We start from the raw sequence: 20144 nt of genomic DNA on the forward strand, positions 1-20144 counted from the left end.
GTTAAAGATACATTCTGTTACTAATCCAAATTCTAGAAATCTGAAAATGTCTTTAAAAAAGACCTTAATGTGTTGGTAATAAGCTTTTTTTAGGAAATGTTTCTGTTTTGAAATATAACACAGCTGCTGAAATAGTCTCATTTTCTCCAGCCTCTTGCTTTTGGAGGCAGTAGGTGAAGTGGTTAAGGGTTTGCCTTAAGAGAATATCAGGGTTCAAATCCTGATTCTGCCACTTCTTAGCTAGTATATGTGACCTTGGCCAAGTTACGGAGCTCTCTCTGCCTTGGTTCTCTAATTGTAATGTGGAAATAATAAAAACATTGATCTTCTTGGACTGTTGGATTGATTAAAATAATGAAGACATGTCAAGGTCTCAGGCAGTGGTTGGAACATAGTTATTAATAGATGTTAGCTGTTAAGTCTCTTTGTTTCTAGTGCTTCTAACCTATTGCCAGATGACTGCACAAAGCAATTCTGACATGCCACTCACCAGCTAGCAAACATTACATGAATCTCCATCATATGCATAAAAATGTTAGACACTCCAAAAATCGGCGTCATCTGACTTTCTGCTTTTTTTCTCCCTTACTTGCTATCTACTGAAGTCTCACTCTCCTTTAAAATCCAGCTCATGTTTTATCCCCTCCTGAAAAGTCTTCCCAGATCACCTACATCAGACTAATTCTTTCTCCCCCTGCCATATCTCCATAGCACCAGCGTGAAGCTCTTATACACAACCCACTAGGAGTCATGCATGCTATGTGCCATTCGATAGATTATGACCTCCAGGAGGGCAGGGCCTGTATCTTTCAATTTTGTATCCTCCATAGTACCTACCAGAGATTTTACGCTTAGTAGATACTCAATAAGTGGTTGTTAACTTGGTTGAACCCACATTTTTTTTTTCTTTTTGGCAGATGCCTTAAGAAAATCATAAAATAAATGAATTATTTTTCTTCTTTTCATTGCAATATATATGCCCTGGGCTAGTGGGTACTTGTAAGCCTGGTTTAGAACTTAGGGAAGTCATCAATCTAAGAAAGGAAAGGAAATGCATTTTAAATCACAAGAGCAATATAGCCTTATATAAGGCCTTCTAGCAAAGCAATTATCGATGGCTCAATAACCCAGGTGCTAGTGTTATTATGAACAAAAATACGAGGTTGAGAGACAGTGAGTGATCTCAACTTTTATATTCCATGGGTACGCAGTTCAATGAAACATGTACAGATGGAAAGTTTCGATCTGAGAATCATATGTGGGTATCATAATGCAAATAATTGGCTTTCTTTCTAAAGAACATCTGTTGAAACTCTGAAAGCAGTTGTTTATACTGCTGCCAAAATGCTGAAAAATATCATAATTCTCCAATGAGGTTAGAAATATCTGGGGGAAGAAAAATACTTTTTATGTAGTTTTGTTTTTATTAAATCCTGTTGTTGCTTCTCTAATATGGCACATAGGAGATGCTCAATAATATTTGTTGAATGAATAGCAGACACTCATTAAAAAGTTATTGAATGAATCATCTCCTTTTTTTAGGCTTATAAGATACATTTTCAAAAAATAGAATGCCCTAGTTTTACCATGTCTTGTACCATTTTTATTTGGCATAAATTGAAGTAATGCTACTCTTGCTCTGAACATTATAGAATGTAATCAGCATGTATATCTATAAGAAAAAAATATCTTAACGCTACAGAAAATGTAGGCATAAAGCTAGATATATGATAGCAACATCTTAATATATTAATACGTTACTTTTACTCATTATTATGAAACACTTTTAAAATCTGAATTGTGACCTTGCATAACCATGTTTGCTTCTATAAATAAAATAAAAAATCCTGCTAATGCCTATAGTTGTGGTACCTCTAAGAAGACTCAAACTTGGGATTTAAAAGCACCGAAATATTGTGGGACATGAAGAAGACTATGGAAGATGAAGAAGCCATTTTTCCCATGCCCCTTTCCCAGAATTCCCAGCAGCATTCTCTTCCATACTCCTGTGTGAGTGAGGCAACTGGGCTCCCTAAAGGCTGCCCAAATTTCACTCTGCCAAGTTTCAGTACAGAAAGAGCACGTTAAATAATAAATGTGAGTGTAACTAATAAAATTGGAACGTTAAAGAGCAGCATGCTTTTGAAAACCAGCCTCCTTGTGAGGATGTTCCCTGTGCAAGACCACGGGAAGTAATTCTGAAGGGAGTAATATTAATTAGTCATATAATTTATCTTCTGGAAGCTGTTTCTTTTGATGGCTGCTGTGGCACAGTTCATAAGCCTCCAAATGAGTACACAAAGAAAATGGTTCACACCACAATTTCAGCTTTGTTTTCCATCCTTGAACAGATAAAAGAGTCAAATTTATTTCAACATATCTAAATTTTACATATGCATCCATATGATGGAGGATTATGAAGTTACAGAAATGTATTAATGAAGAGTTTTCAATGAAATGGTAAAACGCTTGTGATATAATAAGAGTGAAAAAGAGCAGAATCCAAAATCAAATCCATGGCCTCTGATCTCAGATTTCTTGATTTCAAATCCTGTTCTGCCACATACTAGATATGCAACCTTGGCAAGATAACTTCTATGCCTCAGTTTCCTCAACTTTGCTATGAAGGTTATAGTAAAAATCTCAAAAGGGTGTTCAGAATAGTACCTGGCAAATAAATAATAACTACTATTATTACTTATTCACAATATATTCACAATATATTTGTAAAGAAAAAATGCAAGATGAGGAGAATTACCTGAAGGCAATAACCAAAATGTTATTACTATTTGCTTCTGAATGATATATTTATGGGCAATTCTTTTCTACTTCATTACACTTTTCAGTATGCATTCTTTTATAATAAAGTTTAAAAATTAAGTTTTATGCATGCATGGCTTGATGGAAATTTAGGTGGAAATTTGGAAAAGGTTAACATTTATATCCGATTATACTACAGCATTAATGAAATATTAATTAAGTTTATTATACAGATGATGTAACAGAATTTACATTTACTATTTTTTTACTTAATACTAAACATATTTTTAAAGTTTAGCCAATTTCAATTTAACATTCAGATATAAAGTTTATTATAATCTAATATTTTGACCTGCTAAAAATTAAAAATATTTTATTTTTTAATTAAAAAATCCCATACCAAAGTCCCAAAGGTGCCTTTCATGTTTAAGCTTTAATTAGCAACCACTTTGGTCTCCGACACATCCTGCGCAGATATTGAAGTGTTAATATTACTGAAGCTTGATTACAAAAGGCAATGATTAATTTTAAAGCAGACAAAACAGATATGCCCTGATTACAAAGGAATGATTAAGGCGAATGTCAGACATTGCACATTTATAGCAGTCTCTCCCATCGTCAAAGGATAAGACTTTGCAAAAGTTTATATTTAGGATCACGGGTACTTTGTACTTTATTATAACACTGCGTTCATGCCTTGGCGATAGATTCCCCCCCAACTCCAAGCACGACCTAAAGACCTTTGGGGGGCCACATGGCCAGAGCAAAACAAAGCAAAACGCCCGAACGCGCAATGGGCCCAAGGAGACGCCGTAGTGTCTCTTCCCACCGGACCCAGACCCGGCGGCTGAGGCGCTGGCCGCCGCCTTCTGCAAGCTCTGCAGCCCACAGTATTGTTTCAAGTACATGTTCTGCTGAGATAAAGAGCACTTTGAGGACCTTCTCCCCGAACAGGGGGGAGTTGGCGGGGGTGGAATGGGAGGAAAAGGCCGACCGCAGAAAAGGCAGGGCTGCTGCCCGAAGCCGCTCCCAAGCGGAGGCCTCAGGGCCTCCATTTTTTTTTTTTTTCCCCTGCCACCAAAACGAAAAAGAACCCGCACAGGGGCCAAGGCCTCGTCTCAGGGGAGCAGCGCTCAGCCAGGGGAAAAAGGCAGTCTGAGACAGGTCACAGGAGAAACGAGGGCGCGGGGGAGAACAAAGCGGGTTTGCCCTTCGTAGCGGAAGCCACGCAGGCCCGGAGCGGGGTTCGCGGCGCCCGGAGCCTCGGGGCCTCCCCTCAGCCCGCGTGGGCCCCGTCCTTGGCGTGGGCAGGGGGCAGGCCGCTGGAGGCCGAGCTAGGAGTGGCCCTGGCATAAGCCTTTACTGTGCGTTCCAGGATCCTCGGACTCCGTTATAAACTATTGAAGGCGAAGAAGGGATCGGCGGGAGCCCAGCCCGAGATGAGTCTGGAGTCCCTGTTCCAGCACATCATCTTCTCCGAGCACCTGGCGGAGGAGAGTCGCCGCTTGATGCGACAAGGTCGGGCGCTCGCGGGCGGCCTCTGGTCTTGGAGCCGGGGGCCTGGAGGCGGAGGGAATCAGGAGGCAGTGGGCCGAGCGGGGAGGGCAGGCGGCTTTCCACGTGGAGGGGAGGACAGCGGAAAGGTGTCTTATCACAGGCCCCAGAAGCGGGGACTCCAGAAAGATGGACGCGTATAAGCATTTAATTTGTATTACAGTCAGGTCGGAAATAAACAGATGTCGTGAAAAAATTAAGAAAGCAGCCGAGGAGCTGAATGAAGAGAAAATCAAGTTGGAGTCTAAGGTATTGACATATAGCGCATGCTCATTATCACTTGAAAAAGTGTTTTCGCTAGACTTTTTGAGGATACGTTGCTATTGATATTTAACTAGTTGTCCGTCAATTATGAAGCACGCTACTGTATTAGTGGATGTAGTTCCATGTTGTCTGGTAATATTCTGGTTCTGAATCTGATGACGCCTTCCATCCTAACATGAATTTGTCCTAAAGAAACCAGTTTAAGTCATGAAGAATTCATTGTCCGTGTTGTGGGATGGCTAACGTTTCAAAAGAGCGCAATGCCACTGGAAAAAGAGTTATTCAATTAAGTAGTTGGTGCGGGAAGTAAATTTTGAATGATAAATAATTTAAGAAGTGTTCTGTGTTGATGTAACAGTTGAATGTAACTTTCAAACGAGTCTCTGCCATTTGTTTTTCAGTCTTCTACCACATTTTGGACATGGCCTTCGTCCAAAAGGATCATTTTTCCAGTAGTATTTCACTTTTTTCTGCAGCATCTGTAAAGTTCTGTTATTTTACATAGAAGCAAGGGAATCTGATGGCTTCTTGAAGGAGGATTTTGAAGTGTGGGTAGAATTTTTTGAGAAGCAAAGAGAAGTAGTAGGAGAAAAGTATTTGGGGCACCGGGAGAATATGAACAAAAGGGAGGCATAGCCAAGGCATATTGGGAAGAGAAATCTCCCAAAGCAGAGGGCTGATACCTAGGAATAGGAGGAAACCATTGCAGGTTTTTGATAATGGAATGGTGTGATAAAAGGGGTTTAGGAAAATCTCTCTGAGCTCTGGGAGGATGGGAGCTAAGAAAATCAAGTATGTCACAGTGAAGGTCTAGCTATGGGTGGCAGCAGACAGCCATACAAAAATATTTATTCAACTCCTAAAGATAAACGATGCAAGCAGTGTACAGTGGGGAACCTGTTTGAGGAAGTCTCTTTGCTAAAATAAGTCAAATAGACTTACCACTGTGAGAAATTTCCAGTTCTCTTTTTGGATAAAATAATCATAGAGTCTTTCTCCACCTTGCAAGCTTCTTCTGTTCTTCCTTCCAAGTCTTGTTCACACATCACCTGTGAGCCCTCCCTTGTACATCTTGGAAAATTTGTTTTATCATAGCATTTGGATACCACCTTACAATTAAACAACAATACATGCTTGTGTTTGTGTTTGTATCCCCCACTATTTTGTGAGCAAGGTATTTGGAATTTTTTTCTTAACCATCTTTTATTCCCACAGCCTGTATTCCATGCCTAGCACACAGTATACATTAGTGTTTTGAATGAATTAATGAGTACTAACAGGGAGATAATAGGGAGAGCACTGTCTTTTAAAATATCAATAGAATTTGGAAATATTCAGTGAGACCTTAGGTCTTGTTTCACCTGTGAGTAGCAGATAAACTAGCTGCTAAAAACAATGCTAAAAGCTGATGGCATGGGCAAAGCATTAAGAATGTCATGATGTAGCTTAAATTTTTCTTTAAAAAGAATTAAGATACTTTCAGGATTGGTAACTAGAAGTTAATATAAGTAATAGGCAAAACATAGGCGGTTAGGTAATGCATAGCTAACACTTATTGAACACTTACTGTGTGCTGGGCACTGTTCTAAGTGCTTCATTTGTATTAACTCTTTTAATCCTGCCAGGGATCCTGTGATGAGGCACCATCGTTAATCCCCCTTTTTGGGAGAGGAAAATGAAAGGTTAAGTGACTTGTCCATGGTATATAATCTAAAAACAAACGGCAGTAATGAAAGTAACAATTGAGTAATGACAGCATATTTTATTAAAACAGATTTTGGGGGCTCATCTTAAACTTTTTTCTTCATGAAATTCACATATAATAGTGTCTCTGAAGCTTTTGCCTCTAGTCAAGGGCAGTATTTCTACAAGTTCAGTTATGTAAGTTTTTGTACAAATGTATTTTCCCCAGATTGGTGAAGATATTGACCTGCTAGGTAACAAATGTTAAAAAAAAAAAAAAAAAAAAAGGTTTACTCTTTGAATAACTTCTTTGGAAAAAAGTAGGTTTACTCTGTAGTATTTTCTCAGTTAACAGTCTATTTTCCTGAAAATGGAAATGTAGTCTGTTGATATATACACATACATAAAAAAGCTGATTCAAATAGTTATACTTAAGAGAAGACAGAACAAATCCCTAGCATTGTTTAAAATATTTGCTGAAATTACTAATTAATATAGGCTCATAAAATGCACATATATGTGCATATATGTGCATTTAATCAGCTCATATATGTGGTTAGTAATACAGTTGCTTTCTACTAATACAATTTACAAGTGGAGGTTCACAGTTCATACAGTACTAATTTGTAATTGAAATAATTTAATTTATAATATAGTCAACATGGGGTGTGTGTGTATGTATAAAGATTTTTAAAGTGGAGCCACAATTATAGTGTAACTGACTAGTGAGAAGAACTGAAGAAGTAATCATAAATTGATTTCTTGTTTCCTTTATTCTCAGAGTTAATTATATGTCTGCCAATAACAATGAAAATATATTTACTTGGATATTTGACTTGGCATTTATTGACCAATTTATCAAGTAGAAGCAGCATAAGGAGAAACTAGAACGTGATTTGAATAGGCCAGTGCTTGCGCTATCTGCACAATGATACATTCAGAAAATATTTTGGGCATTTATTTTGGAAGTTGCTCGTGGTCAAAAAATGTATTCAGGAAATACAGTATTTTTTTCTGTTCTGTAAAACCCAGGTAGCATGTAATTAGAACTTAAATGATAGCATTTGCCTTTCAGGGCACAATGAGTCCTTTAAAATATATGGTTGCAAAAGTCTCAGATTATACAGTATGAGTACTTTGTGAATTGGAGAGCTATAGTATACCTGGTTAGGTTTGGTAATATGAAAACAGAAAGACAAGAACATGCTCTGTAGTTGCGTTAATGCTTACCAATATACCTAAAGCTTCTGATCATCTAGGAAAGGTTTTATAGTATCAGTGACAGAGAAAATCAAAATTAAGGACTCACAGAACGTCTGTTGTTTCTTTTAAGCATCTAAAAGAATTTTTTCTTTTTAAAAATAGTAGCATATAGTTAAAATTGTGGCATTTAATCTTTATAAACATATTACATAAAACCTAACATAAAGCTGTACTCCCTCAAGAGGAAGTAAATGGAGGAAAGTCTGAGGCTGTTTTATTTTTTTTTCTTCTCCGGTTTTAAACTATTGCGTAAACATCATAACACTAATGAAATAATATTCCATGAATTTTTAAAGGAAAGTGATATTGAAATAAACAAGTAACTTAAGGTGGCTTCATTTACTTCTTTACTTCAAAATATACTCATTCATTTTTTTTTAATTAATGAAAGTTAGGAACCCTCCCAGAACAGCAGGCAAAGTCATATCCGTTAGTACTCTATTACCCAATTAGGGAAAGAACAAAATCACAAATTATTATCATTTTTAATATTGAAATAGAGCTTTGTAATTGAGATTTTTTCCTTTTTTTAAAAGTTTAATCAAAGAAAAATTTATATCCTACTTGAGTTTAATTTTACTGTTGATTAAAAGTTGCTTAAAAACATAGATAAAAGAAAGGCATTTTTTTCCCTCTCTAATTAACATTTGTTTAAATAACAATACATGTGAATTATTTAATCTTAATTTTAAAAAATAAAGTAGAAATTCTCCTTATCACAATTTAATACATACCTATAGTTGTTAGTTGTGACCAAGCACTTTTTAAAAAGAATTTATTTTATTTATTTTTTATACAGCAGGTTCTTATTAGTTATCCATTTTATACATATTAGTGTATATATGTCAATCCCAATCTCCCAATTCATCCCATCACCACCCCCCCACCCCGCTTTCCCCTCTTGGTGTCCATACGTTTGTTCTCTACATCTGTGTCTCTGTTTCTGCCTTGCAAACCAGTTCATCTGTACCATTTTTCTAGATTCCACATATATGCGTTAATATACGATATTTGTTTTTCTCTTTCTCACTTAGTTCACTCTGTATGGCAGTCTATAGGTCCATCCACGTCTCTACAAATGACCGAATTTCGTTCCTTTTTATGGCTGAGTAATAGTCCATTGTATATATGTACCATATCTTCTTTATCTATTCATCTGTCAGTGGGCATTTAGGTTGTTTCCATGACCTGGCTATTGTAAATAATGCTGCAGTGAACATTGGGGTGCATGTGTCTTTTTGAATTATGGTTTTCTCTGGGTATATGCCCAGTAGTGGGATTGCTGGGTCATATGGTAATTCTATTTTTAGTTTTTTAAGGAACCTCTATACTGTTCTCCATAGTGGCTCTATCAATTTACATTCCCACCAACAGTGCAAGAGGGTTCCCTTTTCTCCACACCCTCTCCAGCATTTGTTCTCTGTAGATTTTCTGATGATGCCCATTCTAACCAGTGTGAGGTGATACCTCATTGTAGTTTTGATTTGCATTTCTCTATTAATTAGTGATGTTGAGCAGCTTTTCATGTGCCTCTTGGCCATCTGTATGTCTTCTTTGGAGAAATGTCTATTTAGGTCTTCTGCCCATTTTTTGATTGGGTTGTTTGTTTTTTTAATATTGAGGTGCATGAGCTGTTTATATATCTTGGAGATTAGTCCTTTGTCTATTGATTGGTTTGCAAATATTTTCTCGCATTCTGAGGGTTGTCTTTTTGTCTTGTCTGTAGTTTCCTTTGCCATGCAAAAGCTTTTAATTTCATTAGGTTCCATTTGTTTATTTTTGTTTTTATTTCCATTACTCTAGGAGGTGGGTCAAAGAAGATCTTGCTGTGATTTATGTCAAAGAGTGTTCTTCCTATGTTTTTCCTCTAAGAGTTTTTATAGTGTCTGGCCTTACATTTAGGTCTTTAATCCATTTTGAGTTTATTTTTGTGTATGGTGTTAGGGAGTGTTCTAATTTCATTCTTTTATGTGTAGCTATCCAGTTTTCCCAGCACCACTTATTGAAGTGACTGTCTTTTCTCCATTGTATATCCTTGCCTCCTTTATCATAGATTAGTTAACCATAGGTGTGTGGGTTTATCTCTGGGCTTTCTATCCTGTTCCATTGATCTATATTTCTGTTTTTGTGCCAGTACCATATTGTGTTGATTACTGTAGCTTTGTAGTATAGTCTGAAGTCAGGGAGTCTGATTCCTCCAGCTCCGTTTTTCTCCCTCAAGATTGCTTTGGTTATTTGGGGTCTTTGGTATCTCCATACAAATTTTAAGATTTTTTGTCTAGCTCTGTAAAAAATGCCATTGGTAATTTGATAGGGATTGCATTGAATCTGTAGATTGCTTTGGGTAGTATAGTCATTTTCACAATATTGATTCTTCCAATCCAAGAACATGGTATATCTCTCCATCTGTTTTGTGATCTTTGATTTCTTACATCAGTGTCTTATAGTTTTCTGAGTACAGGTCTTTTACCTCATTTGGTAGGTTTATTCCTAGGTATTTTATTCTTTTTGTTGCAGTGGGGAATGGGATTGTTTCCTTAACTTCTCTTTCTGATCTTTCGTTGTTAGTGTATAGGAATGCAAGAGACTTCTGTGCATTAATTTTGTATCCTGCACCTTTACCAAATTCATTGATTAACTCTAGTAGTTTTCTGGTGGCATCTTTAGGATTCTGTATGTATAGTATAATGTCATCTGCAAACAGTGACAGTTTTACTTCTTTTCCAATTTGTATTCTTTTTATTTTTTTCTTCTCTGATTGCCATGACTAGGACTTCCAAAACTATGTTGAGTAATAGTGGCAAGAATGGACATCCTTGTCTTGTTCCTGATCTTAGAGGAAATACTTGCAGTTTTTCACCATTGAGAATGATGTTTGCTGTGGGTTTGTCATACATGGCCTTTATTATGTTGAGGTAGGTTCCCTTTATGCCCACTTTCTGGAGAGTTTTTATCCTAAATGGGTGTTGAATTTTGTCAGAAGCTTTTTCTGTATCTATTGAGATGATCATATGGTTTTAATTCTTCAATTTGTTAATATGGTGTATCACATTGATTGTTTTGCGTATATTGAAGAATCCTTGCATCCCTGGGATAAATCCCACTTGATCATGGTGTATGATCCTTTTAAAGTGTTGTTGGATTATGTTTGCTAGTATTTTGTTGAGGATTTTTGCATCTATATTCATCAATGATATTGGTCTGTAATTTTCTTTTTTTGTAGTATCTTTGTCTGGTTTTGGTATCAGGGTGATGGTGGCCTCATAGAATGAGTTTGGGAGTGTTCCTTCCTCTGCAGTTTTTTGGAAGAGTTTGAGAAGGATAGGTGTTAGCTCTTCTCTAAATGTTTGGTAGAATTCACCTGTGAAGCCATCTGGTCCAGGACTTTTGTTTGTTGGAGGATTTTTAATCACAGTTTCAATTTCAGTGCTTGTGATTGGTCTGTTCATATTTTCTGTTTCTTCCTGGTTCAGTCTTGTAAGGTACTTTTCTAAGAATTTGTCCTTTTCTTCCAGGATGTCCATTTTACTGGCGTGTAGTTGCTTGTAGTAGTCTCTCATGATCCTTTGTATCTCTGCAGTGTCTGTTGTGACTTCTCCTTTTTCATTTCTAATTTTATTGATTTGAGTCCTGTCCTTTTTGTTCTTGGTGAGTCTGGCTAAATGTTTATTAATTTATTTATCTTCTCAAAGAACTAGCTGTTAATTTTATTGACCTTTGCTATTTTCTTTGTTTCTATTTCATTTATTTCTGCTGTGATCATTATGATTTCTTTCCTTCTACTAACCTTGGGTTTTGTTTGTTCTTTCTCTAGTTCCTTTAGGTGTAAGGTTAGATTGTTTATTTGAGATTTTTCTTGTTTCTTGAGGTAGGATTGTATTGCTATAAACTTACCTCTTAGAACTGCTTTTGCTGCATCCCATAGGTTTTGGATCGTCGTGTTTTCATTGTCATTTGTCTCATTTCATTTGTCATTTGTCTTTGATTTCTTCAGTGATCTCTTGGTTATTTAGTAACGTATTGTTTAGCCTCCATGTGTTGGTGTTTTTACATTTTTTCCCCTGTAATTTATTTCTAATCTCATAATGTTGTGGACAGAAAAGATGCTTGATATGATTTCAATTTTCTTAAATTTACCGAGGCTTAATTTGTGACCCAAAATGTGATCTATCCTAGAGAATGTTCCATGTGCACTTGAGAAGAAACTGTAATCTGCTGTATTCGGGTGGAATGTCCTGTAAATATCAATTAAATCTATGTGGTCTACTGTGTCATCCAAGACACTTTTGAGGGTAGTTATACTTAATTGCTTTTAGTCTCTATGACTTTTTCACATGAAATTCCTTTACAAATTTCTCCTGTCTTGAACATGTATAGCTGATCTTTTAAAGTTTAATAAAGAGGTTTAGGTATATTTCCCCTTTTACATTCACCTTGGTCAGTTGTACAATTCCATAGCCAGTCAATGTATGTCTGAGTCTGACATCTCTTCTATGGAAGATGATTTTTTAAAAAAATTTTATTATTTATTTATTTATTTATTTATTTATTTTATTTTTGGCTATGTTGGGTCTTCGTTTCTGTGCAAGGGCTTTCTCCAGTTGCGGCGAGTGGGGGCCACTCTTCATCGCGATGCGTGGGCCTCTCACTGTCGTGGCCTCTCTTGTTGTGGAGCACAAGCTCCAGACGCGCAGGCTCAGTAGCTGTGGCTCATGGGCCTAGTTGCTCTGCAGCATGTGGGATCTTCCCAGACCAGGGCTCGAACCCGTGTCCCCTGCATTGGCAGGCAGATTCTCAACCACTGCACCACCAGGGAAGCCCTGGAAGATGATTTTCCTTTCACACCCAAGATACCTCATAGTTGATGGTTTGATGGATGGTCTCTTCACTCCCCATAGATGCTTCCAGGACATTATTTCTCTACTTGCTTGTGATAGTTAATGCTATATTCTAGACTCTGCCAACTCTCCCCCCTCCTCTTTTCTGTCATCCTACTAACTCACAAGGGATGATTATCCTCACAAAGGATAATTTCCCTCGTTCTTCAGAATTTAGCACATGGCTCTCAGGCTTCCACTCTGTGTCAACTCTTGCCGTCATTCTGGATGATGTCATCGTCTTTATGTACTATTCAGCTACCAACCTGGCCTGTTAGTTCTTTGGTCTCCAGATTTTCAGTGACCTTTTTCTCCATTCTACCTCAACTACCTATTTCCATAATGACGAGTCAGTTATTTGCTACTATGGCAGCACTCAGGAGATTCCAGGAGATTTTGGATCCAGTGTACACACATGGACGTTAGCTTTAGCCTCAGCTGAGACCTTCACACTGCCAGGAAAACTGCTGCATTTCTCTTTCTCACTCTCTGCAGTGACTATTGTAAAGCTTTACTCTTCTCATGTATTTTATCCTCTCTTCTCAACTACTTAACTCTCATGATAACTTTGCCTTTTATTTCAAAGAGAAAATAGAAATCATCCAAAAGGAAATCTTTTATTTTCCCACATACAGATCTCCAAACCTGCCTAAGTGGAGAAACTTCTTCTCCTCTTTCCTGTTATGGAGAAGGTGCCTTTTTTTTTTTCTGACAGGGGACAGTTCCTCCACCTATGCTTCAAATCCTATCATCTCTTGTATCATCATTATTGTCATCATCAGCATATTCATCATTCTTATTGTTTTTATGCATATTAGTGGGAAGGACCCTATAGAGAGAGGTTGAAGATAAACACTAGAGAGAAAATATGGAAGGAAGGAATGGGGGAAGGAGGATGGGATCCAGAGTGTAAGGTAAGAATTGGCCTTAGACAAGAGGAGGGATACCTATTCTGTTGTAAAAACCAAACAAAATAGGTAACATTTAGTAAATACTATATATCAGGCCTTATGCTAATCATTTTACAAACATTATCTCAGTTAATTCTAACAAGAACCCTATGAGGATGCTAGTATTTTTACTCTGATTCATTTGAGAAAATCAAGACTCAGAAATTTAACTAACTTTGATGAGGTCACACAAGTGGTAAGTAAGAGCTTTAAGGTTTGAATCTATATTGGGTTAACTAGAGAGCCCTTGCTCTTAACAGCTATAGTATAGTGTAAAAGGAAGGAATAAGGAAAGGATGAGAATATAGAAAAGTTTAAAGACTTAGTAACAGGAAACTGAAGGTATGATTCACATAAAGTAGTCTCCTGGCTCTATTATTTCAACTAGTTTAATGAGTATGTGTTACATATGGTTAATGAAGTTATTAATGTTTCATTTCTTTGTTCTTCTGATTTACCAGTTGGATGGCCTTTACAACAAAGTTAGTACCTTGAGTTTGGAAAATCATGTGGCTACTCATTGCTAAAGATCCAAATCAGACAGGCAGCAGTTTAGGATGAATAGTATATGGCCTTTGCCTTTGAGAGACTTAGAGTCAAATCAGAGGTATTATCGCTTCCTTAGAGATGAGGCTCTATCAGTTCAGGGTGCTCTTGATTGCAAGTCACAGAAATTCAGTTCAAAACGGCTTAAGCAATATCGGGAAACGACTTATATATTTGAACACGCAACATTTGATTCAGCAGTTATATCAGTTGGAATTGCATCAGATTGCTTAAAATAAAAGTCTAGCCTTGGTGGCTTTACCAAATAAGGATTTATTTTTCCTCATGTAATGGGAAGTTTGGAGGTTGGCAGTCAAGGGCCATTTATTAAAGTGGCTCAAAGAAATCGTAAAACCCCCCAGCACATTATATCTTTTTGTTCCACCATCCTTAGCATGTGGCTTTCATCCTTGTAGTCACAGGTACTGCTCCATCCCTAGTCATAATATCTGAATTCTAGCTGGAAAAAAGAGGAAAAGATGAAAATCAAAAGGCTTCTTCTCATGTGGCTTTATCATTGTTTTGGTGGAAGGGAAGTCCTCTCCAGTGACTTGGGCCTGCATCTCAAGGGTTACAGTTTTGTCAGGTGGTCAACCCTGAAATGGAATCTGGGAATGTGAATATTTATAACTGGAGGCATTATTGCTGTGAATAAAACTGGAATTTTATTAGTAAAGAAGAGTGGTAGAATGGCTGGTTGTCCTTGTGTTCTCCCAATAGTTACGAACAACTCCTAGAGTCGTATGGTTTCTTTTCAAAATCAGGGAGAGAAAGAAGGAAGTTTCCAGAAGCTTTCTCTGAAAAGCAGGGAAATTGTTCTTGTCAGATACCTTCTTTCATGTCATTTTCACAAACTGTGACATTTGACTATCCCTGAACCAATAACTGTGGTCAAGGGGTAGTAACTTCTCCCAAGGTCAGTGGGCTGTCTGGAGATGGTGCGGGTTTCCAAAAAATAATTAACTAAGAAATTAACTACCAAGGAAAGGAGGAATGCACATTAGGGAGACAACCAGGTACAACAGTATCTACTACAAAGATTCTAGTGGTTAAAACCAGAATGGCCATGTAGAGACTCCCTGTAGTTGGTTGAAATGTTTCATGTTAATTATTGATTATGTTTATCATTTAATCTTACTATGATTTATCATATATGATGGAATATAGTGCAAGCTTTTCCCCTCTAAGTTATCCCTCAGTCAAAAAGGAGTAAAGCTTTCATGTTATAAAATGCACTTTAAATTCCCTTATTTTGAACAAGAGCTCAATTTATGATGGTTTGGGATGCTTGGAGAAATCACCTGGTTGAACTGATAAAAAAACTAGGCAGAGACATTTAACTGATTTAGTTATTATTCCTGGGAGTATGACCTCAGAATTCTAAGTGTTAGGTGTCATTGTAAAAAAGCCACTTAATGACGTAAAAAAAACCCATTAATTACTGAAACATAATATTGTGATTAAAAAAACCTATAAAAGTTACATCAGCATGATACCATTTAAAAACACACAGAATGGACTTCCGTGGTGGCGCAGTGGTTAAGAATCCGCCTGCCAATGCAGGGGACACAGGTTCGAGCCCTGGTCCGGGAAGATCCCACATGCCGCAGAGCAACTAAGCTCGTGCACCACAACTACTGAGCCTGCGCTCTAGAGCCTGTGTGCCACAACTATTGAGCCCATGAGCCACAACTACTGAAGTCCGTGCACCTAGAGCCTGTGCTCCACAACAAGAGAAGCCACGGCAATGAGAAATCTGTGCACCGCAACGAAGAATAGCCCCAGCTCGCCGCAACCAGAGAAAGCCTGCGTGTAGCGACAAAGCCATAAATAACGCAGCCATAAATAAATAAATAAATTTATTAAAAAAAAAACCACACAGAACAATAATACATCTTATAAGGGAAAATATATAGTAAAAGTATAATGACACACATGAGAATGATAATAGCACATCAACTTAGTGATTATCTCTCATGGGAGTGGAAGATAAACGTAATCAGGGAAGGGTATACAGGGAATTCCAGCTGTATCTATAATGTTTTATTCCTTAAGCTGGGGGACATAGCTGTTAGGTTACTAAAAAAAATAAAGATATATTTTAAAAGTTACAGAGCAATGGCTTTTAGTCCATTCAAAAGGTTGTGCAACCATAACTATCTGATTCCAGAACATTTTCATCACCCCCAAAAGAAACCCTGTACCCATATTAGTCACCCCCCGATCCCCCTCAAATCCCACCAGCCCTTGGTCACCACTAGTCTACTTTCTGTCTCTGGACCTTTCGTATAAGTGGAATCATACAATAATGGCCTTTTGTGACTGTCTTCTTTCACTTAGCATGTTTTCAAGGTTCATCCATGTTGCAGCGTGTGTCAGTACTTGATTCCTTTTTATGGCTGAGTAATATTCTATTGTATGGATGCACCACTTTTGTTTATCCATTCATCAGTTGATGAACACTGGGTTGTTTCCACTTTTTAGCTATTATGAGTAATGGTGCTGTGAACATTTGTGTACAAGTTTTTGTAGAACATATGTTTCAATTCTCTTGGGTATTCCACCTAGGAGTAGAATTTCTTGATCATATGGTTAATTCCAGGTTTAACTTTTTGAGGAAATACCAGACTCTTTCTATAACAGCAGCAGCGTTTTACGTTCCCACCAGCAATATGCAAGGATTCCAGTTTCTCTATATCCTCACCAACACTTATTTTCTTGGGGGTTTTGGTTGGTTGGTTTGTTCGTTTGATAGCCATCTTAGTGGATGGGAGGTGGTATCTCGTTGTGGTTTATATTTCCAGTTCCCCAATGAGATTAATGTTGAACATCTTTTTAGGTGCTTATTGGCCATTTGGCACATCTATTCTTAACGTGAGCTACTTAATTATTGGTCATATAATTGGTTGCAATTCTTTTATGGAGGGGCCTTGTCTCTGAGAAGTAGTAATCTCTCTTCATATTAATAGAACTGAAATTATTGTATTTCCAAATGAAGTAAAAAATTATTACATATAACATTTGTTGGACTCCTTTTTCTCAAATTCGTTTTCATGATCTTAAGAAAATAAATCTGAAGAATATTTCATGGTAATAGCGTTTAGAGCAAGCTGAATAACAGTATGCCAGATAGGCTTTCTATTTGCAAGTGCTTTTAAATCACAAACGTTGCACACTTCCTGGCTTGGATCCACAAAGTGGAAAATCTACTGCACTGTTTCTAATTGTTAAATCTACTAGTGTGCTTCTATTCCTTTTTTTAAAAGAGCTACTGTAAATAAATTGTTTACCCTAAAATGTTAGAAAAGTTTTGAACAGAAAAAAAAAGCTTCCTTTCCAAGAACTGAGAGAATGGTCTTCTAATTAAAGACAGTAAGTTTGCGGCTCAGTATGCAGAAAGCATGAGATTAACATTTAGTTTGCTAACCTCGTAAGAATATACAGCACAAAAGAATGCCTTTTTAAAAGTTTACCTTTTGATTTGTGATTTCTTAGAAAATCAGTTAGCTATGTTCTCTTCTCCTATTCATTCACTCAACAAATATTCATGAGCAACTCCTAAACAACACCAAGAGTAATTGGCAAATAAATTATATAACAACTTTCTGCCTTAGAGAGTTGACATCAAGCAACTTCAACTATATAAACCTAACTGTGAACTCAAAATTCTTGGTGTTCTCATTTTTTTAAAATTGTGTAATTACTTTAAACTTTCTCTATGTAATTCTACAAAGAAAGCCTTATCACATTTGTCATGAATAATTATCTAAAATGTGGAAATAGATGAGTTCATCATATATTTTCTGAGTGTAGCACTGGGCATTTTCTAGTAGCCCACCTGGCTGGGGATAATCTGATTTTCTAGGGTGTGTACCTTTGCAATGGGTTCTTTTATTCTTGAATATACCAACCATTATTTGACCACAGGGCCTTTGCAGTTGCTGTCTCCTCTGCCCGAAATGTTTCTTCCCTCAGCTGTTAGTGTTTTATACACACTCACTTCTTTTAGCTGTCTCCCAGTAGGGTGGCCAACCATTCTACTAGAATGTGAGACTTTCATTTCTAACACTGGGACAGTCTCATGCAAATTTTGATGGTTGGTTACCTTACTTCTAGGCTCAATTGCCCCTTTAGAGCTGTAGTTCTCAAGGTGTGATCTGTGATCCACGGGCGTCCCCAAGACTCTTACAGGAGTTTTGTGAGGTCAAGCTATTTTCTTAATAATACAAAGCTATTATTTTGCCGTTTTCACTGTGCTGATACGTACATTGATGGTGCAATGGCAATGGTGAGTCAAACTGTTGGCAACTTAGCACAAATTAAGGCAGTGGAAACAAACTACTAGTAGTCATTGTATTCTTCATTGCCACCCACTCACACTAAAAAAAAAAACCCACCAGTTTCACTGTATGCCCTTGATTAAAGTGTAAAAAATATTGTTTTGAAACTGACCATGGTGTGTATGTGTTTTTAATATTGTGTGTTGAAATGGAAAGTTCACATAAAGTACTTCTATATTCCAAAGTACAGTCATGGTCTCAAGGGAGAGTATTTGTATGATTGTTTGAGTTGCAGTATGAACTAGCTATTCTTTTTCTGGAATACCATTTTTACTTGAACAATTGACAGATAAGTATAGTTATTTAAACTTGAGCATTTGGCAAAATTTTCTCAAAAATGAATGAAATGACCCTGACATTTCAAGGCAAAAATCTGATATTATTATTATTTTGCCAATGATAATATTCAACCTTTCAAACAAAAATTAGAATTTTGGAAGACTCAGATTTGTCATTGTAAGCTTGACAGTTTCCCAGTACTGAAAGACTTTTCTAATGAGTTTGTTGGCGATATTAATAAGTGTTATTTTTTAGTATTGTATTAAGAAGTGTATCAACATTTGGAGGATCTGAATAGTTCAGTGAAGGAATATTTTCCAAATAACTAGCACATAATTTTACAGAATTGTGCATGGATAAAAGATCCACTCAAAGCACAAAATAGACCAATAGTTTTTATTGGAACAGAGGATGAAAAATTTATTGAAGTGGTTTCAGATTCCACATTGCAACCAGCCTTTAAGGAACTAACACTTATTAAGTTCCTTAAGAATATGCGTAATTGTTTGGAAAGGGTATTAAAATAACCCTCCCATTTCCAACTATACATCTATGTGAGGCCAGGTTTTCTTCATATACTTCAACCAAGAAACATATTGCAAAAGGTTCAATAAAGAAGCAGATATGAGAACCCAACTGTCTTTTGTTAGAAGAGATCTGCAAAAAATGTAAATACAACTCTTCTTACTAATTTTTTGTTGTTTTAGAAAATATTAGTTTTTCATAAAAATATATTTTAACATACAGTGGATTTATTGTTATTCCTAAATGAATTAAGTGTTTTCAAAATTTCTCAGTTTTAATCTTTGATGCTGAAAATATTTATAGAAATAACTCAAAAATCATCAAATGAAAGTCCTCAGTAATTTTTTAAGACCATAAAGTCATAAAGACCAAAAGACATAAGATCAGAAAGTTTGAGAACGGCTGCTGTAGAGGACCCTTCCTTAGCTCCATATATAAAGTAATATGACCTCATGCCATCAGTATCTCTATCCTTTATTCTGCTTTATTTTTCTTTGTGGCACTTAATTTCTCCTGATGTATTTGTATTGATCTGTTTACTGTTTGTCTCTGCCCAGTGGCATGTAAGCTTCACAAGGAATACATATTCATCTATTTTATTCACTACCATTATTCCCAGTGTCTAGAACAGTGCCTGAATCACAGTAGGTGTTAAATATTATTGAGTGAATAAATTAATTTAATTTTTTTCTCTTAGAATTCTCTGTTTTCTGTTTTCCTTTTCTGTGAATTCTGCTTGTTTCATCTGATGGCCTTCTCACATGGTGGTACATTTGCATATGAGCTTTAAAATTTTTTATTGTGAACTTATCTTTAGCAGGGCTTTTCTTTCTTGGGAGTCCTACATATTCTCTTGATAAAAAAGATGTTCCTAAGGAGCAGTTTCACTGCAGCTGCCAGAACCTTGCAGATTTCATTTGTTCAGGACCAGTTTTCATGTTAATTTCTGAGCTCAGGATTTCTGCACTGCATGGCTAGGAGACATTTGAATCTCACATCCATGAACAATTCACGCTTGGGTTTGGGGTTTCTTGGGTATGATTCTTCTTCCACTCATGGATCAATGGAGGCAGCTCACTTTTATGCTGCATCTCCAAGCCAGT

The 20144-nt window shown here is 36.8% G+C and overlaps 1 protein-coding gene across 1 annotated transcript in view; it reads left to right on the top strand.

Annotated features, from left to right (window-relative positions):
* Nucleotides 1-4199: 4199 nt before the first annotated feature.
* Nucleotides 4200-20144, top strand: part of CCDC172 (coiled-coil domain containing 172) — a 43158-nt gene continuing 27213 nt past the window's right edge. Inside the window, exons 1-2 of the mRNA XM_068547451.1 lie at nt 4200-4278; nt 4478-4563. Of these exons, the coding sequence (XP_068403552.1) occupies nt 4200-4278; nt 4478-4563 (165 nt within the window). The remainder of the gene's footprint in view (nt 4279-4477; nt 4564-20144) is intronic.

Source organism: Eschrichtius robustus, chromosome 7 (assembly GCF_028021215.1).
Source record: "Eschrichtius robustus isolate mEscRob2 chromosome 7, mEscRob2.pri, whole genome shotgun sequence".
Classification (NCBI taxonomy): domain Eukaryota; kingdom Metazoa; phylum Chordata; class Mammalia; order Artiodactyla; family Eschrichtiidae; genus Eschrichtius; species Eschrichtius robustus.